At 63.2% G+C, this 20,091-nt stretch overlaps 2 protein-coding genes across 3 annotated transcripts in view; one reads left to right on the top strand and one right to left on the bottom strand.

Moving 5' to 3' along the window:
- Positions 1-9,063, bottom strand: part of LOC144485980 (nuclear GTPase SLIP-GC-like) — a 228,496-nt gene extending 219,433 nt beyond the window's left edge. Inside the window, exons 1-2 of one of the 2 annotated variants that reach the window (XM_078204074.1) lie at positions 8,856-9,063; positions 4,241-4,527 (exon numbers count right to left, since the gene is read on the bottom strand). In XM_078204074.1, coding sequence (XP_078060200.1) covers positions 4,241-4,391 — 151 coding nt within the window. In that variant the 5' untranslated portion in view covers positions 4,392-4,527; positions 8,856-9,063. The remainder of the gene's footprint in view (positions 1-4,240; positions 4,528-8,855) is intronic. The other variant, XM_078204076.1, reaches the window with a different exon arrangement.
- A 69-nt stretch (positions 9,064-9,132) lies between these two features.
- Positions 9,133-20,091, top strand: part of LOC144485979 (uncharacterized) — a 49,614-nt gene continuing 38,655 nt past the window's right edge. Inside the window, exon 1 of the mRNA XM_078204073.1 lies at positions 9,133-9,179. The gene's annotated coding sequence lies outside the window, so the exon portion shown is untranslated. The remainder of the gene's footprint in view (positions 9,180-20,091) is intronic.

Genomic DNA, 20,091 nt, shown 5'->3' with positions numbered 1-20,091 from the left:
CTTCGAGACTGCTCTGCCATTCATTATGATCATGGCTGATCATCAAATGCAATATCCTGATCCTCCTTCCCCTCTTATTTAAAGTTTATTTATTAGTGTCACAAGTAGGCTTACACTCGCACCGCAATAAAGTTGCTGGGAAAATCCCCTGGTCACCACACTCTGGCGCCTGTTCAGGTACACTGAGGCAGAATTCAGCATGGCCAATGGACCTAACCAGTATGTTTTTTCAGACTGTGGGAGGAAACTGGAGCACCCGGAGGAAACCCACGCAGACACGGGTATAATGTGTAGCCTCCACACAGTCACCGAAGCCAGGAATCGAACTAGGGTCCCTGGTGCTGTGAGGCAGCAGTGCTAACCACTGTGCCACCATGCCGACCCTTGATCCCTTTCGCTATATCTAATTTCTTCTTGAAATCAGACATTTTGACCTCAACTTTCTGTGGTAGTGAATTCCACACATTCACCACTCTCTGGATGGAGACATTTCTCCTCACCTCAGTTCCAAAAGGTTATCCTCAAACCTAGGTGCCTTAAAATTGGAGGGTGGCAAATGTTGTGCCTTTATTTAAGAAGGACTGCTGGGAAAAACCTGGGAACTACAGGCTAGTGAGCCTAACATCTGTAGTGGGTAAGTTGGTAGAAGGTATTCTCAGAGGCAGGATCTATAGGCATTTAGAGAGTCAAGGGGCCCAATTTTACCATCAAGCTGCGCCAATTTTCGGGCGCGAAAACTTGGTAAAGTCGGATGTGAAGTGAGTAGCGCAATCTGCAACTGCCTCCGCGCCTGTTCCCTTTATCAAGGGCCTAAAATGAGCACCATCGGCACCACGCCCAAAACGGGCGCTATGTCAATTTAAATGTATTTGCACGCATTTAAATTGACTTAATGGGCTGGACTTAGCGGCATTTCCCCCTTTACCACTGTGTTCTCCCGTCCAGATTCGGCACGAAACAGATATGATCTGCAAAGGTCCGATTCGGGCGCTCCAGCTTCTGAAGAGGTAAGTTCAGAGCTTCCGGCGGGGGGGCGGGGGGGGGGGGGGGGGGGGGGGTCAGATCGCTCTCTGGTTGCGGGGGGAGGGAGGCGGGTCAGATTGCTCTCTGGTTGCGGGGGGAGGGAGGCGGGTCAGATTGCTCTCTGGTGGAGGGGAGGAGGGAGGCGGGTCAAAGAGTCATAGAGGTTTACAGCATGGAAACAGGCCCTTCAGCCTAACTTGTCCATGCTGCCCTTTTTCTTTAAACCCCTAACCTCGTCCCAATTGCCCGCATTTGGCCCCTATCCCTCTATACCTATCTTATGCATGGAACTGTCTAAACGCTTTTTAAAAGACAAAATTGTACCCACCTCTACGACCACCTCTGGCAGCTTGTGCCACTCACCACCCTCTGTGTGAAAGAATTGCCTCTCTGGACCCTTTTGTATCTCTCCCCTCTCACCTTAAATCTATGCCCTCTAGTTTTAGACTCCCCTACCTTTGGGAAAAGATATTGTCTCTCTAGCTGATCTATGCCCCTCCTATGGGTCAGTTGGCTCTCTGGTGGGGGGAAAGGGAGGTGGGTCAGATCGCTCTCTGGTAGGGGAGAGGAGGAGGGGCAGGGGGTGTCCGCTGTCACTCTGCATACGATCGGTGGGGGGGAAGGAGGGGTCCGTTGCCACTCTACGTGCAATCGGTGTGGGGGGAGGAGTCCGCTGCCATTTTGCATGCGATCGGTGGGGGGGAAGGGGGCAGGGGGTTGTAATCAGTTTGTGTGGCAGGGGAGTGGGGGAATAAGGGACAGTTACATTGTGGGGGTGTGGCAATTTCTGTGGGGGCCAGGGGTGAGGCATTATCGGGTCTGGGAGCAATGTGGCACGGGAGCGTTTTTCTATTTTTTTTACTGCGTATGTGCAGTTGAAGGCTCCGATTGAAGCAGCGCTGTTTTTTGGGCGCGATAAGCCCCGTCCACAGGCTTCTGCAGCATGATTCAGAATTGCTGCTTTCTTTCAGGCAGAGTGCATATGGGGGCGGCTGAGAACGGGTCTAAATGTTGAATCTGAAACACTCCCAGATTGAGCACTTAGGATCAAAATGGTAAAAACGAGCCCAAGGACTGATTAGGGACAGTCAGCATGGCTTTGTGAGTTTAAAATCATGTCTCACAAGTTTGATTGTGTTTTTTGAAGGGGTAACCAAGAAGGTAGATGAGGGCAGTGCAGTTGATGTTGTCTGCATGGACTTTAGCAAGGCCTTTGACAAGGTACCACATGGTAGGTTGTTGCATAAGGTTAAATCTCACAGGATCCAGGGTGAGGTAGCCAAATGGATACAAAATTGGCTTGATGACAGAAGCCAGAGGGTGGATGTAGAGGGTTGTTTTTCAAACTGGAGGCCTGAGACTAGCGGTGTGCCTCAGGGATCAGTGCTGGGTCCACTGTTATTTGTCATTTATATTAATAATTTGGAAGCATGGTTAGTAAGTTTGTAGATGACACCAAGATTGGTGGCATTGTGGACAGTGAAGAAGGTTATCTAAGATTGCAATGGGATCTTGATAAGTTGGGCCAGTGGGCTGATGAATGGCAGATGGAGTTTAATTTAGATAAATGCGAGGTGATGCATTTTGGTAGACTGAACTGGGGCAGGAACTAGGGGCGGCACAGTAGCACAGTGGTTAGCACTGCTGCTTCACAGCTCCAGGGACCTGGGTTCGATTCCCAGCTTGGGTCACTGTCTGTGTGGAGTTTGCACATTCTCCTCGTGTCTGCGTGGGTTTTCTCTGGGTGCTCCTGTTTCCTCCCACAATCCAAAGATGTGCGGGTTAGGTTGATTAGCCATGCTAAAATTGCCCCTTAGTGTCCTGAGATGTGTAGGTTAGAGGGATTAGCGGGTAATATGTGTAGGGGTATGGGAGTAGGGCCCTGGGTGGGATTGTGGTCGGTGCAGACTTGATGGGCCGAATGGCCTGTTTCTGCACTGTAGGGTTTCTATGATTTCTATGAGGATTTACTCAGTTAATGGTAGGGTGTTGGGGAGTGTTATAGAACAAAGAAATCTAGGAGTGCAGGTTCATAGCTCCTTGAAAGTGGAGTCACAGGTGGATAGAGTGTGAAGAAGGCATTTGGCATGCTTAGTTTTATTGGTCAGAACATTGAATACAGGAGTTGGAACATCTTGTTGAATTTGTATAAGCTATTGATAAGGCCACACTTGGAATACTGTGTACAGTTTTGGTCACCCTATCATAGAAAGGATATTATTAAACTCGAAAGAGTGCAAAAAATATTTACAAGGATGCTACCAGGACTTGATAGTTTGAGTTATAAGGAGAGGCTGGATAGACTGGGGCTTTTTTCTCTGGAGCATAGAAGGCTGAGGGGTGATCTTTTAGAAGTCTATAAAATAATGAGGGGCACAGATCAGCTAGATAGTCAACATCTTTTCCCAAAGGTGGGGGCGTCTAAAACTAGAGGGCATAGGTTTAAGGTGAGAGGGGAGAGATTCAAAAGTGTCCAGAGGGGCAATTTTTTCACACAGAGGGTGGTGAGTGTCTGGAACAAGCTGCCAGAGGTAGTAGTGGAGGCCGGTACAATTTTGTCTTTTAAAAAGCATTTAGGCAGATACATGGGTAAGATGGATATAGAGAAATATAGGCCAAACATGAGCAACTGGGACTAGCTTAGTGGTTAAAAAAGGGCAGCATGGACAAGTTAGACCAAAGGGCCTATTTCCATGCTGTAAACTTCTATGATTCTATGACTCTGACAATGAACCCCAATTCTGGACTCCCCCACCCTCGGTAATGGTAACATCCTTGGGGTTACCACTGACCAGAAACTCAACTGGACTTGTCACGTAGACACAGTGGTTACAAGAGCAGGTCAGAGGCTAGGAATACTGCATTGGGTAACTCACGTCCTGACTCCCCAAAGCCTGTCCACCATCTACAAGGCACAAGTCTGAAGTGTGCGAGAATACCCCCCACTTGCCTGGATGGGTGCAGCTCCAAAAACACTCAAGAAGCTTGACACTATTCAGGATAAAGCAGCCCGTTTGATTGGCACTACATCCACAAACATTCACTCACTCCACCACCGACACTCAGTAGCAGCAGTGTGTACTGTCTACAAGATGCACTGCAACAAATCACCAAAGTTCCTTAGACAGCACCTTCCAAACTCACAATCACTTCCATTTAGAAGGACAAGGGCAGCAGGTACATGGGAACACCACCATTACCATTTTTCATTCCTTACCACTAGCCACAGATTCCATCCTTGACCCCACAGGAACATCCTCTCGCTCGAGAAGAGATTTGCTCAAAGAAGCAAATCCGCGTATTTCCCAACTGGAAACCATGGATGAACAGGGATATCCATTGCTTGCTGAAGTCTTGGTCTGAGGCATTCAAGTCAGGCGCCCCTGACCTATGCAAGAAAACCAGATCGATCTAAGGAGATCCATTAAAGATGCCAAAAGACAGTACCGGACCAAGCTAGAGCCCCAGGCTCGCCACACAGATCCCCTCTGACTATGGCAAGGTCTGCAAGACATAACAGGCTACAAGATGAAGTCATGTGAAATCGCCGGCTCCAATACACCCCTCCCTGATGAGCTCAATGCACTCTACGCCCGCTTTGAGCAAGAGATCAGCGAGAGCACACCCTCCACCCTGGAAGGCCTGGGTGAACCTGTATCTGAGGTCACCATTGCAGATGTCAGAGCAGCTTTCTTGAAGGTCAACCCATGGAAAGCAACTGGCCTGGACGGGGCATCCGGACGAGCACTCAGATCCTGTGCGGATCAGCTGGCGGGGATATTCACAGACATCTTCAACTTCTCATTACAACAATCTGAGGTCCCTATCTGCTTCAAGAAGACAACCATCATCGCGGTACCAAAGAAAAGCCAAGCAGCATGCCTTAATGACTTTCATCCGGTGACTCTGACATCCATCATTATGAAGTGCTCCGGAAGGCTAGTCGTGGCATGAATCAATTCCAGTCTCCCGGACTACCTGGATCCACTTGTGTTTGCTACCGCTGCAACAGGTCCACAGCAGACGCCATCTCCCTGGCCCTGCACTCAACCCTGGAACACCTAGATAGCAAAGACGCCTATGTCAGACTCCTATTCACAGACTACAGCTCAGCCTTCAACACCATTATTCCGAACACCATTATTCCGATGAAACTCATCTCCAAACTCCGTGGCCTGGGCCTCAGCTCCTCCCTCTGCGACTGGATCCAGAACTACCTAACTCACAGAGCACAATCAGTGAGGATAGGCAACAGCACCTTCTCCACAATCATCCTCAACACCAGTGCCCCACAAGGCTGTGTTCTCAGCCCCCTACTATACTCCTTATATACCTATGACTGTGTGGCTAAATTCCCCTCCAATTCGATTTTCAAGTTTGCTGACGACACCACCATAGTGGGCCGGATCTCATACAATGACGAGACAGAGTACAGCAATGAGATAGAGAATCTGGTGAACTGGTACAGCAACAATAATCTCTCCCTCAACGTCAACAAAACAAAGGAGATTGTCATCAACTTCAGGAAGCACAAAGGAGAACATGCTCCTGTCTACATCAATGGGGACGAAGTAGAAAGGGTCGAGCGCTTCATGTTTTTAGGTGTCCAGATCACCAACAACCTGTCCTGGTCCCCCCCATGCCGACACTGTAGTTAAGAAAGCCCACCAACATCTCTACTTTCTCAGAAGACTAAGGAAATTTGGCATGTCACCTACGACTCTCACCAACTTTTACAGATGCACCATAGAAAGCATTCTTTCTGGTTGTATCACAGCTTGGTATGGCTCCTGTTCTGCCCAAGACCGCAATAACTGCAAAATGTCATGAATGTAGCCCTGGTAAATCTTTTCTGTACCTTCTCCAACATCCTTCTGGTAGTGTCTCGACCAGACTTGAACACTATATTCCAAGTGCAGCTTAACTAAGGTTCTATAAAGCTGCAACATGACTTGCCAATTATTAAACTCAATGCCCCGGCTGATGAAGGTAAGCGTGCCTTCTTGACTATCTTCTCCACCTGCATTGCCACTTTCAGTGACCTGTGTACCTGTACACCCAGATCTCTCTGCCTGTCAATACTCTTAAGGGTTCTGCCTTTTACTGTATATTTCCTATCTTTATTAGACCTTCCAAAATGCATTACCTCACATTTGTCTGGGTTAAACTCCGTCTCGTAAGAGTTTTAACAACACCAAGTTAAAACTCTTACTGTGTTCACCCCAGTCCAACGCCGGCATCTCCACATTTAAACTCCATCTGCCATCTCTCTGCCCAAGCCTCCAACCGATCTATATCCTGCTGCATCCTCTGATGGTCCTCATCGCTCATCCGCAAATCCACCAACCTTTGTGTCATCCACAAACTTATTAATCAAACCAATTACATTTTCCTGCAAATCATTTATATTACGAACAGCAAAGGTCCCAGCACTGATCCCTGAGGAATGCCACTTGTCACAGCACTCCATTCAAAAACACACCCTTCCACTGCTACCCTCTGTCTTCTTTGACCGAGCCAGTTCTGTATCCACCTTGCCAGCTCACCTCTGATCCCATGCGACTTCACCTTCTGCACCAGTCTGCCGTGAGGGACCTTGTCAAAGGCCTTATTGAAGTCCATGTAGAAAACATCCACTGCCCTACCCTCATCAATCATCTTCGTCACTTCCTCGAAAAACTCGATCAAGTTAGTGAGACATGACCTCCCCTTCACAAAACCATGTTGCCTCTCGCTAATATGTCCACTTATTTCCAAGTGGGAGTAAATCCTGTCTTAAAGAATCCTCTCCAATAATTTCCCTACCACTGATGTAAGGCTCACCAATTATTCTTGCTACCCTTCTTAAACAAAGGAAAAACATTGGCTATTCTCCAATCCTTTGGGACCTCTCCCGTAATGTGGAGATGCCGGCGTTGGACTGGGGTAAACACAGTAAGAAGTCTCACAACACCAGGTTAAAGTCCAACAGGTTTATTTGGTAGCAAAAGCCACTAGCTTTCGAAGCGCTGCTTCTTCATTAGGTTCTTCATCACCTGATGAAGAAGCAGCACTTCGAAAGCTAGTGGCTTTTGCTACCAAATAAACCTGTTGGACTTTAACCTGGTGTTGTGAGACCTCTCCCGTAGCCAGTGAGGATACAAAGATTTCTTTCAAGGCCCCAGCAATTTCCTCCCTTGCCTCTCTCAGTATTTTTGGATATATCCCATCAGGCCCTGGGGACTTGTCTACCTTAATGTTTCTCAAGAACCCCAATACCTCCTCCTTTTTGACCTCAACAAATATTCAGTAAATAGGAGTCTGACATAGGTGTCCTTGTTATCTAGATGTTCCAGGGTTGAGTGCTGGGCCAGGGAAATGGCGTCTGCTGTGGACCTGTTGTGGCGGTAGGCAAACTCTAGTGGATCCAGGTAGTCCCAGAGGCTGGAATTGACTTGTGCCATGACTAACCTTTCGAAGCACTTCATAATGATGGATGTCAGAGCCTTCGGCCAATAGTCATTAAGGCACGCTGCTTGGTTTCTCTTAGGTACCGGGATGATGGTTGGCTTCTTGAAGCAGATAGAGGCCTCAGATTGCTGTACAGAGAGGTTGAAGATGTCTGTGAATACCTCCGCCAGCTGATCCGCGCAGGATCTGAGTGCACATCTGGGTACCCCATCCGGGCCAGTTGCTTTCTGTGAGTTGACCTTCAAGAAAGCTGCTCTGACATCTGCAATGGTGACCCTCAGATACAGGTTCATCCAGGGCTTCCAGGGTGGAGGGCATGCTCTCGCTGACCTCTTGCTCAAAACAGGCATAGAATGCATTGAGCCCATCAGGGAGTGGTTATGAGAGAAATTATGAGAGGCATAGACAGTGTTGACAGTCAGAATCGTTTTCCCAGAGTTGAAATAATACGAGGGGACATGCATGTAAGATAAGAGAGGAAAGTTCAAAGGAGATGCGAGAGGCAAGTTTTTTTACACAGAGAGTGGTAGTGTCTGGAACGTGCTGCCAGGACTGGTTGTGCAGACATTTAAGAGGCTTTTAGATAAGCACATGAATATGCAAGAAATAGAAGGATATGGACCAAGGGCAGGCAGAAGGAATTAGTTTAATTTGCCGTCATGGAACATCATGGGCCGAAGGGCTTGTTCCTGGGCTGTACTGTTCAATGCTCTACCTACCATCACATGGGACTGAAATTCATATATCATTTTTGTGATAGGCAGAATGACTTTTTGTCTTGATGGCAGGATCCTGTTAATGGCAAATACCACTTGTGTTGCTACTGCATAGTAGCAGTATGACTAAGTTTTGAGATAGCTTGCCCTTCCAGGGAAGCCCGAAGTAGACTGGGCACTTTTCAGGTCCAAAAGCGATGAGGTTCGACCGGTTCGAGCTTCAGTAATAAACACTGATCAGGGTCGTCATTATCCTGCAGTATACCTTATGCTCCCTAGTTCGGCATTGAACTTGCAGAGGGAGCAAATGGCTTGGGCCCCTGTTTACAACATTATCGATTAAGACCAATCTTATATCACGTGGAACTGTATGAATCCCAATGTGTGCAGTGACCAGTGAAGTTCAGTTTGCAGTAGACCATGGTAGAGAACTCCCTGCCATATTTCTCAAATAGTACATCAAGGAAAGGAAGTTTATTTGACTGCTTTCTGGGTTCTCTCTCACTCTAATCTCCTGCTGCTTTGTGGCTCAGGGTATTGATGTGCTGGAGTGAATAATCGGACTTTGATGCAGCAGCGTGTGAAGCAAGCAGACAGGGTCAAGTACTAGCAGGGTGAGAGGAGGGTATTTGTATGCAGAGCGTTGGGTTAGGCCGGGCCTTGTACCTGAGTGTTTGGAGCTCTGGGCTCATTGCTGTCCCTCCTCTGACCTCACAGACACTGCCTCGCCTGCTGAATATTTGCCGGATTATGTATTCATATTTTGAATTTCAAGATTCCCGGAGCTTGGAGAAGTAAATTAAACAATATTTTCAGAATCGGGACTTCCCTGCCAGAAAGCTCCTCGTTACCATGACTTCGGCAGCTGAGCTGCGCATGCGCACTACTCCCGGAGGGGCAAAACGCCGCCGCCATTTTAAAGCTCCAGTCGGGGTCACTGACCTTTAGCCCCGCCCCGCCCGCTGCCCGCCCGGGCCGCCGCAGCTGCACGTGAGTAACCGTCACCGCTCCCGCCGGTAAACAGCCCCCTCCCCACCGGGCCCGGGCCCCCTCCCCCCCAACACACACACTGCTTCCGTTCTCACAAGAAACAGCCTGCACTGCAGTACCGGCAACAACAACACCCCCCCCCCCCCGACCCCAACTCCCCAACACCAACACCCGACCCCAACACCCCCCCGACCCCAACTCTCCCCCCCGACCCCAACTCCCCCCCCCGACCCCAACTCTCCCCCCCCCCCCCGACCCCAACTCTCCCCCCCACGACCCCAACTCCCCCCCCGACCCCAACTCCCCCCCGACCCCAACTCCCCCCCCGACCCCAACTCCCCCCCGACCCCAACTCCCCCCCCGACCCCAACTCCCCCCCGACCCCAACTCCCCCCCGACCCCAACTCCCCCCCCGACCCCAACTCCCCCCCTGACCCCAACTCCCCCCCGACCCCAACTCCCCCCCCCGACCCCAACTCCCCCCCCCGACCCCAACTCCCCCCCCCGACCCCAACTCCCCCCCCCGACCCCAACTCCCCCCCGACCCCAACTCCCCCCCCGACCCCAACTCCCCCCCCGACCCCAACTCCCCCCCCGACCCCAACTCCCCCCCGACCCCAACTCCCCCCCGACCCCAACTCCCCCCCCGACCCCAACTCCCCCCCGACCCCAACTCCCCCCCCGACCCCAACTCCCCCCCCGACCCCAACTCCCCCCCCGACCCCAACTCCCCCCCCGACCCCAACTCCCCCCCGACCCCAACTCCCCCCCGACCCCAACTCCCCCCCCGACCCCAACTCCCCCCCCGACCCCAACTCCCCCCCCGACCCCAACTCCCCCCCCGACCCCAACTCCCCCCCCGACCCCAACTCCCCCCCCGACCCCAACTCCCCCCCCGACCACAACTCCCCCCCCGACCCCAACTCCCCCCCCGACCCCAACTCCCCCCCCGACCCCAACTCCCCCCCGACCCCAACTCCCCCCCGACCCCAACTCCCCCCCCGACCCCAACTCCCCCCCCGACCCCAACTCCCCCCCGACCCCAACTCCCCCCCCCGACCCCAACTCCCCCCCCGACCCCAACTCCCCCCCCGACCCCAACTCCCCCCCCGACCCCAACTCCCCCCCGACCCCAACTCCCCCCGACCCCAACTCCCCCCCGACCCCAACTCCCCCCCCGACCCCAACTCCCCCCCCGACCCCAACTCCCCCCCGACCCCAACTCCCCCCCGACCCCAACTCCCCCCCCGACCCCAACTCTCCCCCCCTCCGACCCCAACTCTCCCCCCCACGACCCCAACTCCCACCCCGACCCCAACACCCACCCCGACCCCAACTCCCCCCCGACCCCAACTCCCCCCCGACCCCAACTCCCCCCCCCGACCTCAACTCCCCCCGACCCCAACCCCAACTCCCCCCTGACCCCAACTCCCCCCCCGACCCCAACTCCCCCCCCGACCCCAACTCCCCCCCGACCCCAACTCCCCCCCTGACCCCAACTCTCCCCCCTCCGACCCCAACTCTCCCCCCCACGACCCCAACTCCCACCCCGACCCCAACACCCACCCCGACCCCAACTCCCCCCCGACCCCAACTCCCCCCCGACCCCAACTCCCCCCCCCGACCTCAACTCCCCCCGACCCCAACCCCAACTCCCCCCTGACCCCAACTCCCCCCCGACCCCAACTCCCCCCCGACCCCAACTCCCCCCCTGACCCCAACTCCCCCCCGACCCCAACTCCCCCCCCGACCCCAACTCCCCCCCCCGACCCCAACTCCCCCCCCGACCCCAACTCCCCCCCCGACCCCAACTCCCCCCCCGACCCCAACTCCCCCCCCGACCCCAACTCCCCCCCCGACCCCAACTCCCCCCCGACCCCAACTCCCCCCCCCGACCCCAACTCCCCCCCCGACCCCAACTCCCCCCCCGACCCCAACTCCCCCCCGACCCCAACTCCCCCCCGACCCCAACTCCCCCCCCGACCCCAACTCCCCCCCCGACCCCAACTCCCCCCCCGACCCCAACTCCCCCCCCGACCCCAACTCCCCCCCCGACCCCAACTCCCCCCCCGACCCCAACTCCCCCCCCGACCCCAACTCCCCCCCCGACCCCAACTCCCCCCCCGACCCCAACTCCCCCCCCGACCCCCAACTCCCCCCCCGACCCCAACTCCCCCCCCGACCCCAACTCCCCCCCCGACCCCAACTCCCCCCCCGACCCCAACTCCCCCCCGACCCCAACTCCCCCCCCGACCCCAACTCCCCCCCGACCCCAACTCCCCCCCCGACCCCAACTCCCCCCCCGACCCCAACTCCCCCCCCGACCCCAACTCCCCCCCCGACCCCAACTCCCCCCCCGACCCCAACTCCCCCCCCGACCCCAACTCCCCCCCCGACCCCAACTCCCCCCCGACCCCAACTCCCCCCGACCCCAACTCCCCCTCGACCCCAACTCCCCCCCCGACCCCAACTCCCCCCCCGACCCCAACTCCCCCCCGACCCCAACTCCCCCCCCGACCCCAACTCTCCCCCCCTCCGACCCCAACTCTCCCCCCCACGACCCCAACTCCCACCCCGACCCCAACACCCACCCCGACCCCAACTCCCCCCCGACCCCAACTCCCCCCCCCGACCTCAACTCCCCCCGACCCCAACCCCAACTCCCCCCTGACCCCAACTCCCCCCCCGACCCCAACTCCCCCCCCAACCCCGACCCCAATCCCGACCCCAACTCCCCCCCCCAACCCCGACCCCAATCCCGACCCCAACACCCACCCCGACCCCAACTCCCCCCCGACCCCAACTCCCCCCCCCGACCTCAACTCCCCCCGACCCCAACCCCAACTCCCCCCCGACCCCAACTCCCCCCCCGACCCCAACTCCCCCCCCGACCCCAATCCCGACCCCAACTCCCACCCCTCCCCCGACCCCAACTCCCCCCCCCCCGAGCCCAACTCCCCCCCCGAGCCCAACTCCCCCCCCGACCCCAACTCCCCCCCCGACCCCAACTCCCCCCCCGACCCCAACTCCCCCCCCGACCCCAACTCCCCCCCCCGACCCCAACTGCCCCCCCGACCCCAACTGCCCCCCCGACCCCAACTCCCCCCCCCAACCCCAACTCCCCCCTGACCCCAACTCCCTCCCCGACCCCAACTCCCCCCCCGACCCCAACTCCCCCCCCGACCCCAACTCCCCCCCCGACCCCAACTCCCCCCCCGACCCCAACTCCCCCCCCGACCCCAACTCCCCCCCCGACCCCAACTCCCCCCCGACCCCAACTCCCGCCCCGACCCCAACTCCCCCCCCGACCCCAACTCCCCCCCCGACCCCAACTCCCCCCCCGACCCCAACTCCCCCCCCGACCCCAACTCCCCCCCGACCCCAACTCCCCCCCCGACCCCAACTCCCCCCCGACCCCAACTCCCCCCCGACCCCAACTCCCCCCCGACCCCAACTCCCCCCCGACCCCAACTCCCCCCCCGACCCCAACTCCCCCCCCGACCCCAACTCCCCCCCCGACCCCAACTCCCCCCCCGACCCCAACTCCCCCCCCGACCCCAACTCCCCCCCCCGACCCCAACTCCCACCCCGACCCCAACACCCACCCCGACCCCAACTCCCCCCCGACCCCAACTCCCCCCCGACCCCAACTCCCCCCCCCCGACCTCAACTCCGCCCCGACCCCAACCCCAACTCCCCCCTGACCCCAACTCCCCCCTGACCCCAACTCCCCCCTGACCCCAACTCCCCCCCGACCCAAACTCCCTCCCGACCCCAACTCCCTCCCGACCCCAACTCCCCCCCGACCCCAACTCCCCCCCGACCCCAACTCCCCCCCGAACCCTACTCCCCCCCCGACCCCAACTCCCACCCGACCCCAACTCCCCCCCGACCCCAACTCCCCCCCCGAACCCAACTCCCGCCCCGAACCCAACTCCCCCCCCCGACCCCAACTCCCCCCCCCGACCCCAACTCCCCCCCCGACCCCAACTCCCCCCCCGACCCCAACTCCCCCCCGACCTCAACTCCCCCCCGACCTCAACTCCCCCCCCGACCTCAACTCCCCCCCCGACCCCAACTCCCCCCCCGACCCCAACTCCCCCCCCGACCCCAACTCCCCCCCCGACCCCAACTCCCCCCCCGACCCCAACTCCCCCCCCGACCCCAACTCCCCCCCGACCCCAACTCCCCCCCCGACCCCAACTCCCCCCCCGACCCCAACTCCCCCCCCGACCCCAACTCCCCCCCCGACCCCAACTCCCCCCCCGACCCCAACTCCCCCCCCGACCCCAACTCCCCCCCCGACCCCAACTCCCCCCCCGACCCCAACTCCCCCCCCGACCCCAACTCCCCCCCCGACCCCAACTCCCCCCCCGACCCCAACTCCCCCCCCGACCCCAACTCCCCCCCGACCCCAACTCCCCCCCCGACCCCAACTCCCCCCCCGACCCCAACTCCCCCCCGACCCCAACTCCCCCCCCGACCCCAACTCCCCCCCCGACCCCAACTCCCCCCCGACCCCAACTCCCCCCCGACCCCAACTCCCCCCCCGACCCCAACTCTCCCCCCCCCCCCGACCCCAACTCTCCCCCCCACGACCCCAACTCTCCCCACCCCGACCCCAACACCCACCCCGACCCCAACTCCCCCCGACCCCAACTCCCCCCCGACCCCAACTCCCCCCCCCGACCTCAACTCCCCCCGACCCCAACCCCAACTCCCCCCTGACCCCAACTCCCCCCCCGACCCCAACTCCCCCCCCAATCCCGACCCCAACTCCCCCCCCCAACCCCGACCCCAATCCCGACCCCAACACCCACCCCGACCCCAACTCCCCCCCGACCCCAACTCCCCCCCGACCCCAACTCCCCCGCCCGACCTCAACTCCCCCCGACCCCAACCCCAACTCCCCCCCGACCCCAACTCCCCCCCCGACCCCAACTCCCCCCCCAACCCCGACCCCAATCCCGACCCCAACTCCCACCCCATCCCGCGACCCCAACTCCCCCCCCCCGAGCCCAACTCCCCCCCCGAGCCCAACTCCCCCCCCGACCCCAACTCCCCCCCCGACCCCAACTCCCCCCCCGACCCCAACTCCCCCCCCGACCCCAACTCCCCCCCGACCCCAACTGCCCCCCCGACCCCAACTCCCCCCCCGACCCCAACCCCAACTCCCCCCTGACCCCAACTCCCTCCCCGACCCCAACTCCCTCCCCGACCCCAACTCCCCCCCCGACCCCAACTCCCCCCCCGACCCCAACTCCCCCCCGACCCCAACTCCCCCCCCGACCCCAACTCCCCCCCGACCCCAACTCCCCCCCCGACCCCAACTCCCCCCCGACCCCAACTCCCCCCCCGACCCCAACTCCCCCCCCGACCCCAACTCCCCCCCGACCCCAACTCCCCCCCGACCCCAACTCCCCCCCGACCCCAACTCCCCCCCGACCCCAACTCCCCCCCCGACCCCAACTCCCCCCCCCCAACCCCAACTCCCACCCCGACCCCAACACCCACCCCGACCCCAACTCCCCCCCGACCCCAACTCCCCCCCCCGACCTCAACTCCGCCCCGACCCCAACCCCAACTCCCCCCTGACCCCAACTCCCCCCTGACCCCAACTCCCCCCTGACCCCAACTCCCCCCCGACCCAAACTCCCTCCCGACCCCAACTCCCCCCCGACCCCAACTCCCCCCCGACCCCAACTCCCCCCCGAACCCTACTCCCCCCCCCGACCCCAACTCCCACCCGACCCCAACTCCCCCCCGACCCCAACTCCCCCCCCCGAACCCAACTCCCCCCCCCCGGCCCCCCCCGACCCCAACCCCCCCGACCCCAACTCCCCCCCGACCTCAACTCCCCCCCCGACCTCAACTCCCCCCCCGACGCCAATCCCCCCCCGACCCCAACTCCCCCCCCGACCCCAACTCCCCCCCCGACCCCAACTCCCCCCCGACCCCAACTCCCCCCCGACCCCAACTCCCCCCCCGACCCCAACTCCCCCCCCGACCCCAACTCCCCCCCCGACCCCAACTCCCCCCCCGACCCCAACTCCCCCCCCGACCCCAACTCCCCCCCGACCCCAACTCCCCCCCCGACCCCAACTCCCCCCCCGACCCCAACTCCCCCCCCGACCCCGACTCCCCCCCCGACCCCGACTCCCCCCCCGACCCCGACTCCCCCCCGGACCCCGACTCCCCCCCCCGACCCCAACTCCCCCCCCGACCCCGACTCCCCCCCCGACCCCAACTCCCCCCCCCGACCCCAACTCCCCCCCCGACCCCAACTCCCCCCCCGACCCCAACTCCCCCCCCGACCCCAACTCCCCCCCCCGACCCCAACTCCCCCCCCGACCCCAACTCCCCCCCCGACCCCAACTCCCCCCCCGACCCCAACTCCCCCCCCGACCCCAACTCCCCCCCCGACCCCAACTCCCCCCCCGACCCCAACTCCCCCCCCGACCCCAACTCCCCCCCCGACCCCAACTCCCCCCCCGACCCCAACTCCCCCCCGACCCCAACTCCCCCCCCCGACCCCAACTCCCCCCCCGACCCCAACTCCCCCCCCGACCCCAACTCCCCCCCCGACCCCAACTCCCCCCCCGACCCCAACTCCCCCCCCGACCCCAACTCCCCCCCGGACCCAACTCCCCCCCGACCCCAACTCCCCCCCCGACCCCATTTCCCCCCCCGACCCCAACTCCCCCCCCGACCCCAACTCCCCCCCCGACCCCAACTCCCCCCCCGACCCCAACTCCCCCCCCGACCCCAACTCCCCCCCCGACCCCAACTCCCCCCCCGACCCCGACTCCCCCCCCGACCCCGACTCCCCCCCCGACCCCGACTCCCCCCCCCGACCCCGACTCCCGCCCCGACCCCGACTCCCCCCCCAACCCCGACCCCAATCCCGACCCCAACTACCCCCCCCCGAGCCCAACTCCCCCCCCGAGCCCAACTCCCCCCCCGAGCCCAACTCCCCCCCCGAGCCCAACTCCCCCCCCGAGCCCAACTCCCCCCCCGAGCCCAACTCCCCCCCGAGCCCAACTCCCCCCCCGAGCCCAACTCCCCCCCCGAGCCCAACTCCCCCCCCGAGCCCAACTCCCCCCCCGAGCCCAACTCCCCCCCCGACCCCAACTCCCCCCCCGACCCCAACTCCCCCCCCGACCCCAACTCCCCCCCCGACCCCAACTCCCCCCCCGACCCCAACTGCCCCCCCGACCCCAACCCCAACTCCCCCCTGACCCCAACTCCCTCCCCGACCCCAACTCCCCCCCCGACCCCAACTCCCCCCCGACCCCAACTCCCCCCCGACCCCAACTCCCCCCCCGACCCCAACTCCCCCCCCGACCCCAACTCCCCCCCCGACCCCAACTCCCCCCCCGACCCCAACTCCCCCCCCGACCCCAACTCCCCCCCCGACCCCAACTCCCCCCCCGACCCCAACTCCCCCCCCGACCCCAACTCCCCCCCGACCCCAACTCCCCCCCCGACCCCAACTCCCCCCCCGACCCCAACTCCCCCCCCGACCCCAACTCCCCCCACCCCGACCCCAACTCCCCCCCCGACCCCAACTCCCCCCCCGACCCCAACTCCCCCCCCGACCCCAACTCCCCCCCCGACCCCAACTCCCCCCCCGACCCCAACTCCCCCCCGACCCCAACTCCCCCCCGACCCCAACTCCCCCCCGACCCCAACTCCCCCCCGACCCCAACTCCCCCCCGACCCCAACTCCCCCCCGACCCCAACTCCCCCCCCGACCCCAACTCCCCCCCGACCCCAACTCCCCCCCCGACCCCAACTTCCCCCCCGACCCCAACTCCCCCCCCGACCCCAACTCCCACCCCGACCCCAACACCCACCCCGACCCCAACTCCCCCCCGACCCCAACTCCCCCCCCCGACCTCAACTCCGCCCCGACCCCAACCCCAACTCCCCCCTGACCCCAACTCCCCCCTGACCCCAACTCCCCCCCGACCAAAACTCCCTCCCGACCCCAACTCCCCCCCGACCCCAACTCCCCCCCGACCCCAACTCCCCCCCGACCCCAACTCCCCCCCGAACCCTACTCCCCCCCGACCCCAACTCCCACCCGACCCCAACTCCCCCCCGACCCCAACTCCCCCCCCCGAACCCAACTCCCCCCCCCGACCCCAACTCCCCCCCCGACCCCAACTCCCCCCCCGACCCCAACTCCCGCCCGACCCCAACTCCCCCCCCCGACCCCAACTCCCCCCCCGACCCCAACTCCCCCCCCGACCCCAACTCCCCCCCCGACCCCAACTCCCCCCCCGACCCCAACTCCCCCCCCGACCCCAACTCCCCCCCCGACCCCAACTCCCCCCCCGACCCCAACTCCCCCCCCGATCCCAACTCCCCCCCCGACCCCAACTCCCCCCCCGACCCCAACTCCCCCCCCCGACCCCAACTCCCCCCCCGACCCCAACTCCCCCCCGACCCCAACTCCCCCCCGACCCCAACTCCCCCCCCGACCCCAACTCCCCCCCCGACCCCAACTCCCCCCCCGACCCCAACTCCCCCCACGACCCCAACTCCCCCCCCCGACCCCAACTCCCCCCCGACCCCAACTCCCCCCCGACCCCAACTCCCCCCCGACCCCAACTCCCCCCCGACCCCAACTCCCCCCCGACCCCAACTCCCCCCCGACCCCAACTCCCCCCCGACCCCAACTCCCCCCCGACCCCAACTCCCCCCGACCCCAACTCCCCCCCGACCCCAACTCCCCCCCGACCCCAACTCCCCCCCGACCCCAACTCCCCCCCGACCCCAACTCCCCCCCGACCCCAACTCCCCCCCGACCCCAACTCCCCCCCGACCCCAACTCCCCCCCGACCCCAACTCCCCCCCGACCCCAACTCCCCCCCCGACCCCAACTCCCCCCCCGACCCCAACTCCCCCCCCGACCCCAACTCCCCCCCCGACCCCAACTCCCCCCCGACCCCAACTCCCCCCCCGACCCCAACTCCCCCCCCGACCCCAACTCCCCCCCGACCCCAACTCCCCCCCCCGACCCCAACTCCCCCCCCGACCCCAACTCCCCCCCCGACCCCAACTCCCCCCCCCGACCCCAACTCCCCCCCCGACCCCAACTCCCCCCCCGACCCCAACTCCCCCCCCGACCCCAACTCCCCCCCCGACCCCAACTCCCCCCCCGACCCCAACTCCCCCCCGACCCCAACTCCCCCCCCGACCCCAACTCCCCCCCCGACCCCAACTCCCCCCCCCAACCCCGACCCCAATCCCGACCCCAACTCCCACCCCTCCCCCGACCCCAACTCCCCCCCCCCCGAGCCCAACTCCCCCCCCGACCCCAACTCCCCCCCCGACCCCAACTCCCCCCCCGACCCCAACTCCCCCCCCCGACCCCAACTCCCCCCCCCGACCCCAACTGCCCCCCGACCCCAACTCCCCCCCCCGACCCCAACCCCAACTCCCCCCTGACCCCAACTCCCTCCCCGACCACAACTCCCGACCCAACTCCCCCCTACTCTCCCCGACCTAACTCCCCCCCCGACCCCAACTCCCCCCCCGACCCCAACTCCCCCCCCGACCACAACTCCCCCCCGACCCCAACTCCCCCCCCGACCCCAACTCCCCCCCCGACCCTAACTCCCCCCCCGACCCTAACTCCCCCCCCCCCAACTCCCCCCCCGACCCCAACTCCCCCCCGACCCCAACTCCCCCCCGACCCCAACTCCCCCCCCGACCCCAACTCCCCCCCCGACCCCAACTCCCCCCCCGACCCCAACTCCCCCCCGACCCACCACCCCCCCGACCCCAACTCCCCCCCGACCCCAACTCCCCCCCGACCCCAACTCCCCCCCGACCCCAACTCCCCCCCCCCCAACTCCCCCCCGACCCCAACTCCCCCCCCCGACCCCAACTCCCCCCCCCGACCCCAACTCCCCCCCCGACCCCAACTCCCCCCCCGACCCCAACTCCACCCCCCGACCCCAACTCCCCCCCCGACCCCAACTCCCCCCCGACCCCAACTCCCCCCCCGACCTCAACTCCGCCCCGACCCCAACCCCAACTCCCCCCTGACCCCAACTCCCCCCTGACCCCAACTCCCCCCCGACCCAAACTCCCTCCCGACCCCAACTCCCCCCCGACCCCATCTCCCCCCCGACCCCATCTCCCCCCCGACCCCAACTCCCCCCCGACCCCAACTCCCCCCCCGAACCCTACTCCCCCCCCCGACGCCAACTCCCACCCGACCCCAACTCCCCCCCGACCCCAACTCCCCCCCCCGAACCCAACTCCCCCCCCGACCCCAACTCCCCCCCCGACCCCAACTCCCCCCCCGACCCCAACTCCCCCCCCGACCCCAACTCCCCCCCCGACCCCAACTCCCCCCCCGACCCCAACTCCCCCCCGACCCCAACTCCCCCCCGACCCCAACTCCCCCCCGACCCCAACTCCCCCCCGACCCCAACTCCCCCCCCGACCCCAACTCTCCCCCCGACCCCAACTCTCCCCCCGACCCCAACTCTCCCCCCGACCCCAACTCTCCCCCCGACCCCAACTCTCCCCCCGACCCCAACTCTCCCCCCGACCCCAACTCTCCCCCCGATCCCAACTCTCCCCCCGACCCCAACTCTCCCCCCGACCCCAACTCTCCCCCCGACCCCAACTCTCCCCCCGACCCCAACTCTCCCCCCGACCCCAACTCTCCCCCGACCCCAACTCTCCCCCCGACCCCAACTCTCCCCCCGACCCCAACTCTCCCCCCGACCCCAACTCTCCCCCCGACCCCAACTCTCCCCCCGACCCCAACTCTCCCCCCGACCCCAACTCTCCCCCCGACCCCAACTCTCCCCCCGACCCCAACTCTCCCCCCGACCCCAACTCTCCCCCCGACCCCAACTCTCCCCCCGACCCCAACTCTCCCCCCGAC

The sequence above is a fragment of the Mustelus asterias genome, unplaced genomic scaffold (genome assembly GCF_964213995.1).
Source record: "Mustelus asterias unplaced genomic scaffold, sMusAst1.hap1.1 HAP1_SCAFFOLD_259, whole genome shotgun sequence".
In the NCBI taxonomy this organism is placed as follows: Eukaryota; Metazoa; Chordata; class Chondrichthyes; order Carcharhiniformes; family Triakidae; genus Mustelus; species Mustelus asterias.
This window is presented reverse-complemented; position numbering and strand designations above follow the sequence as displayed.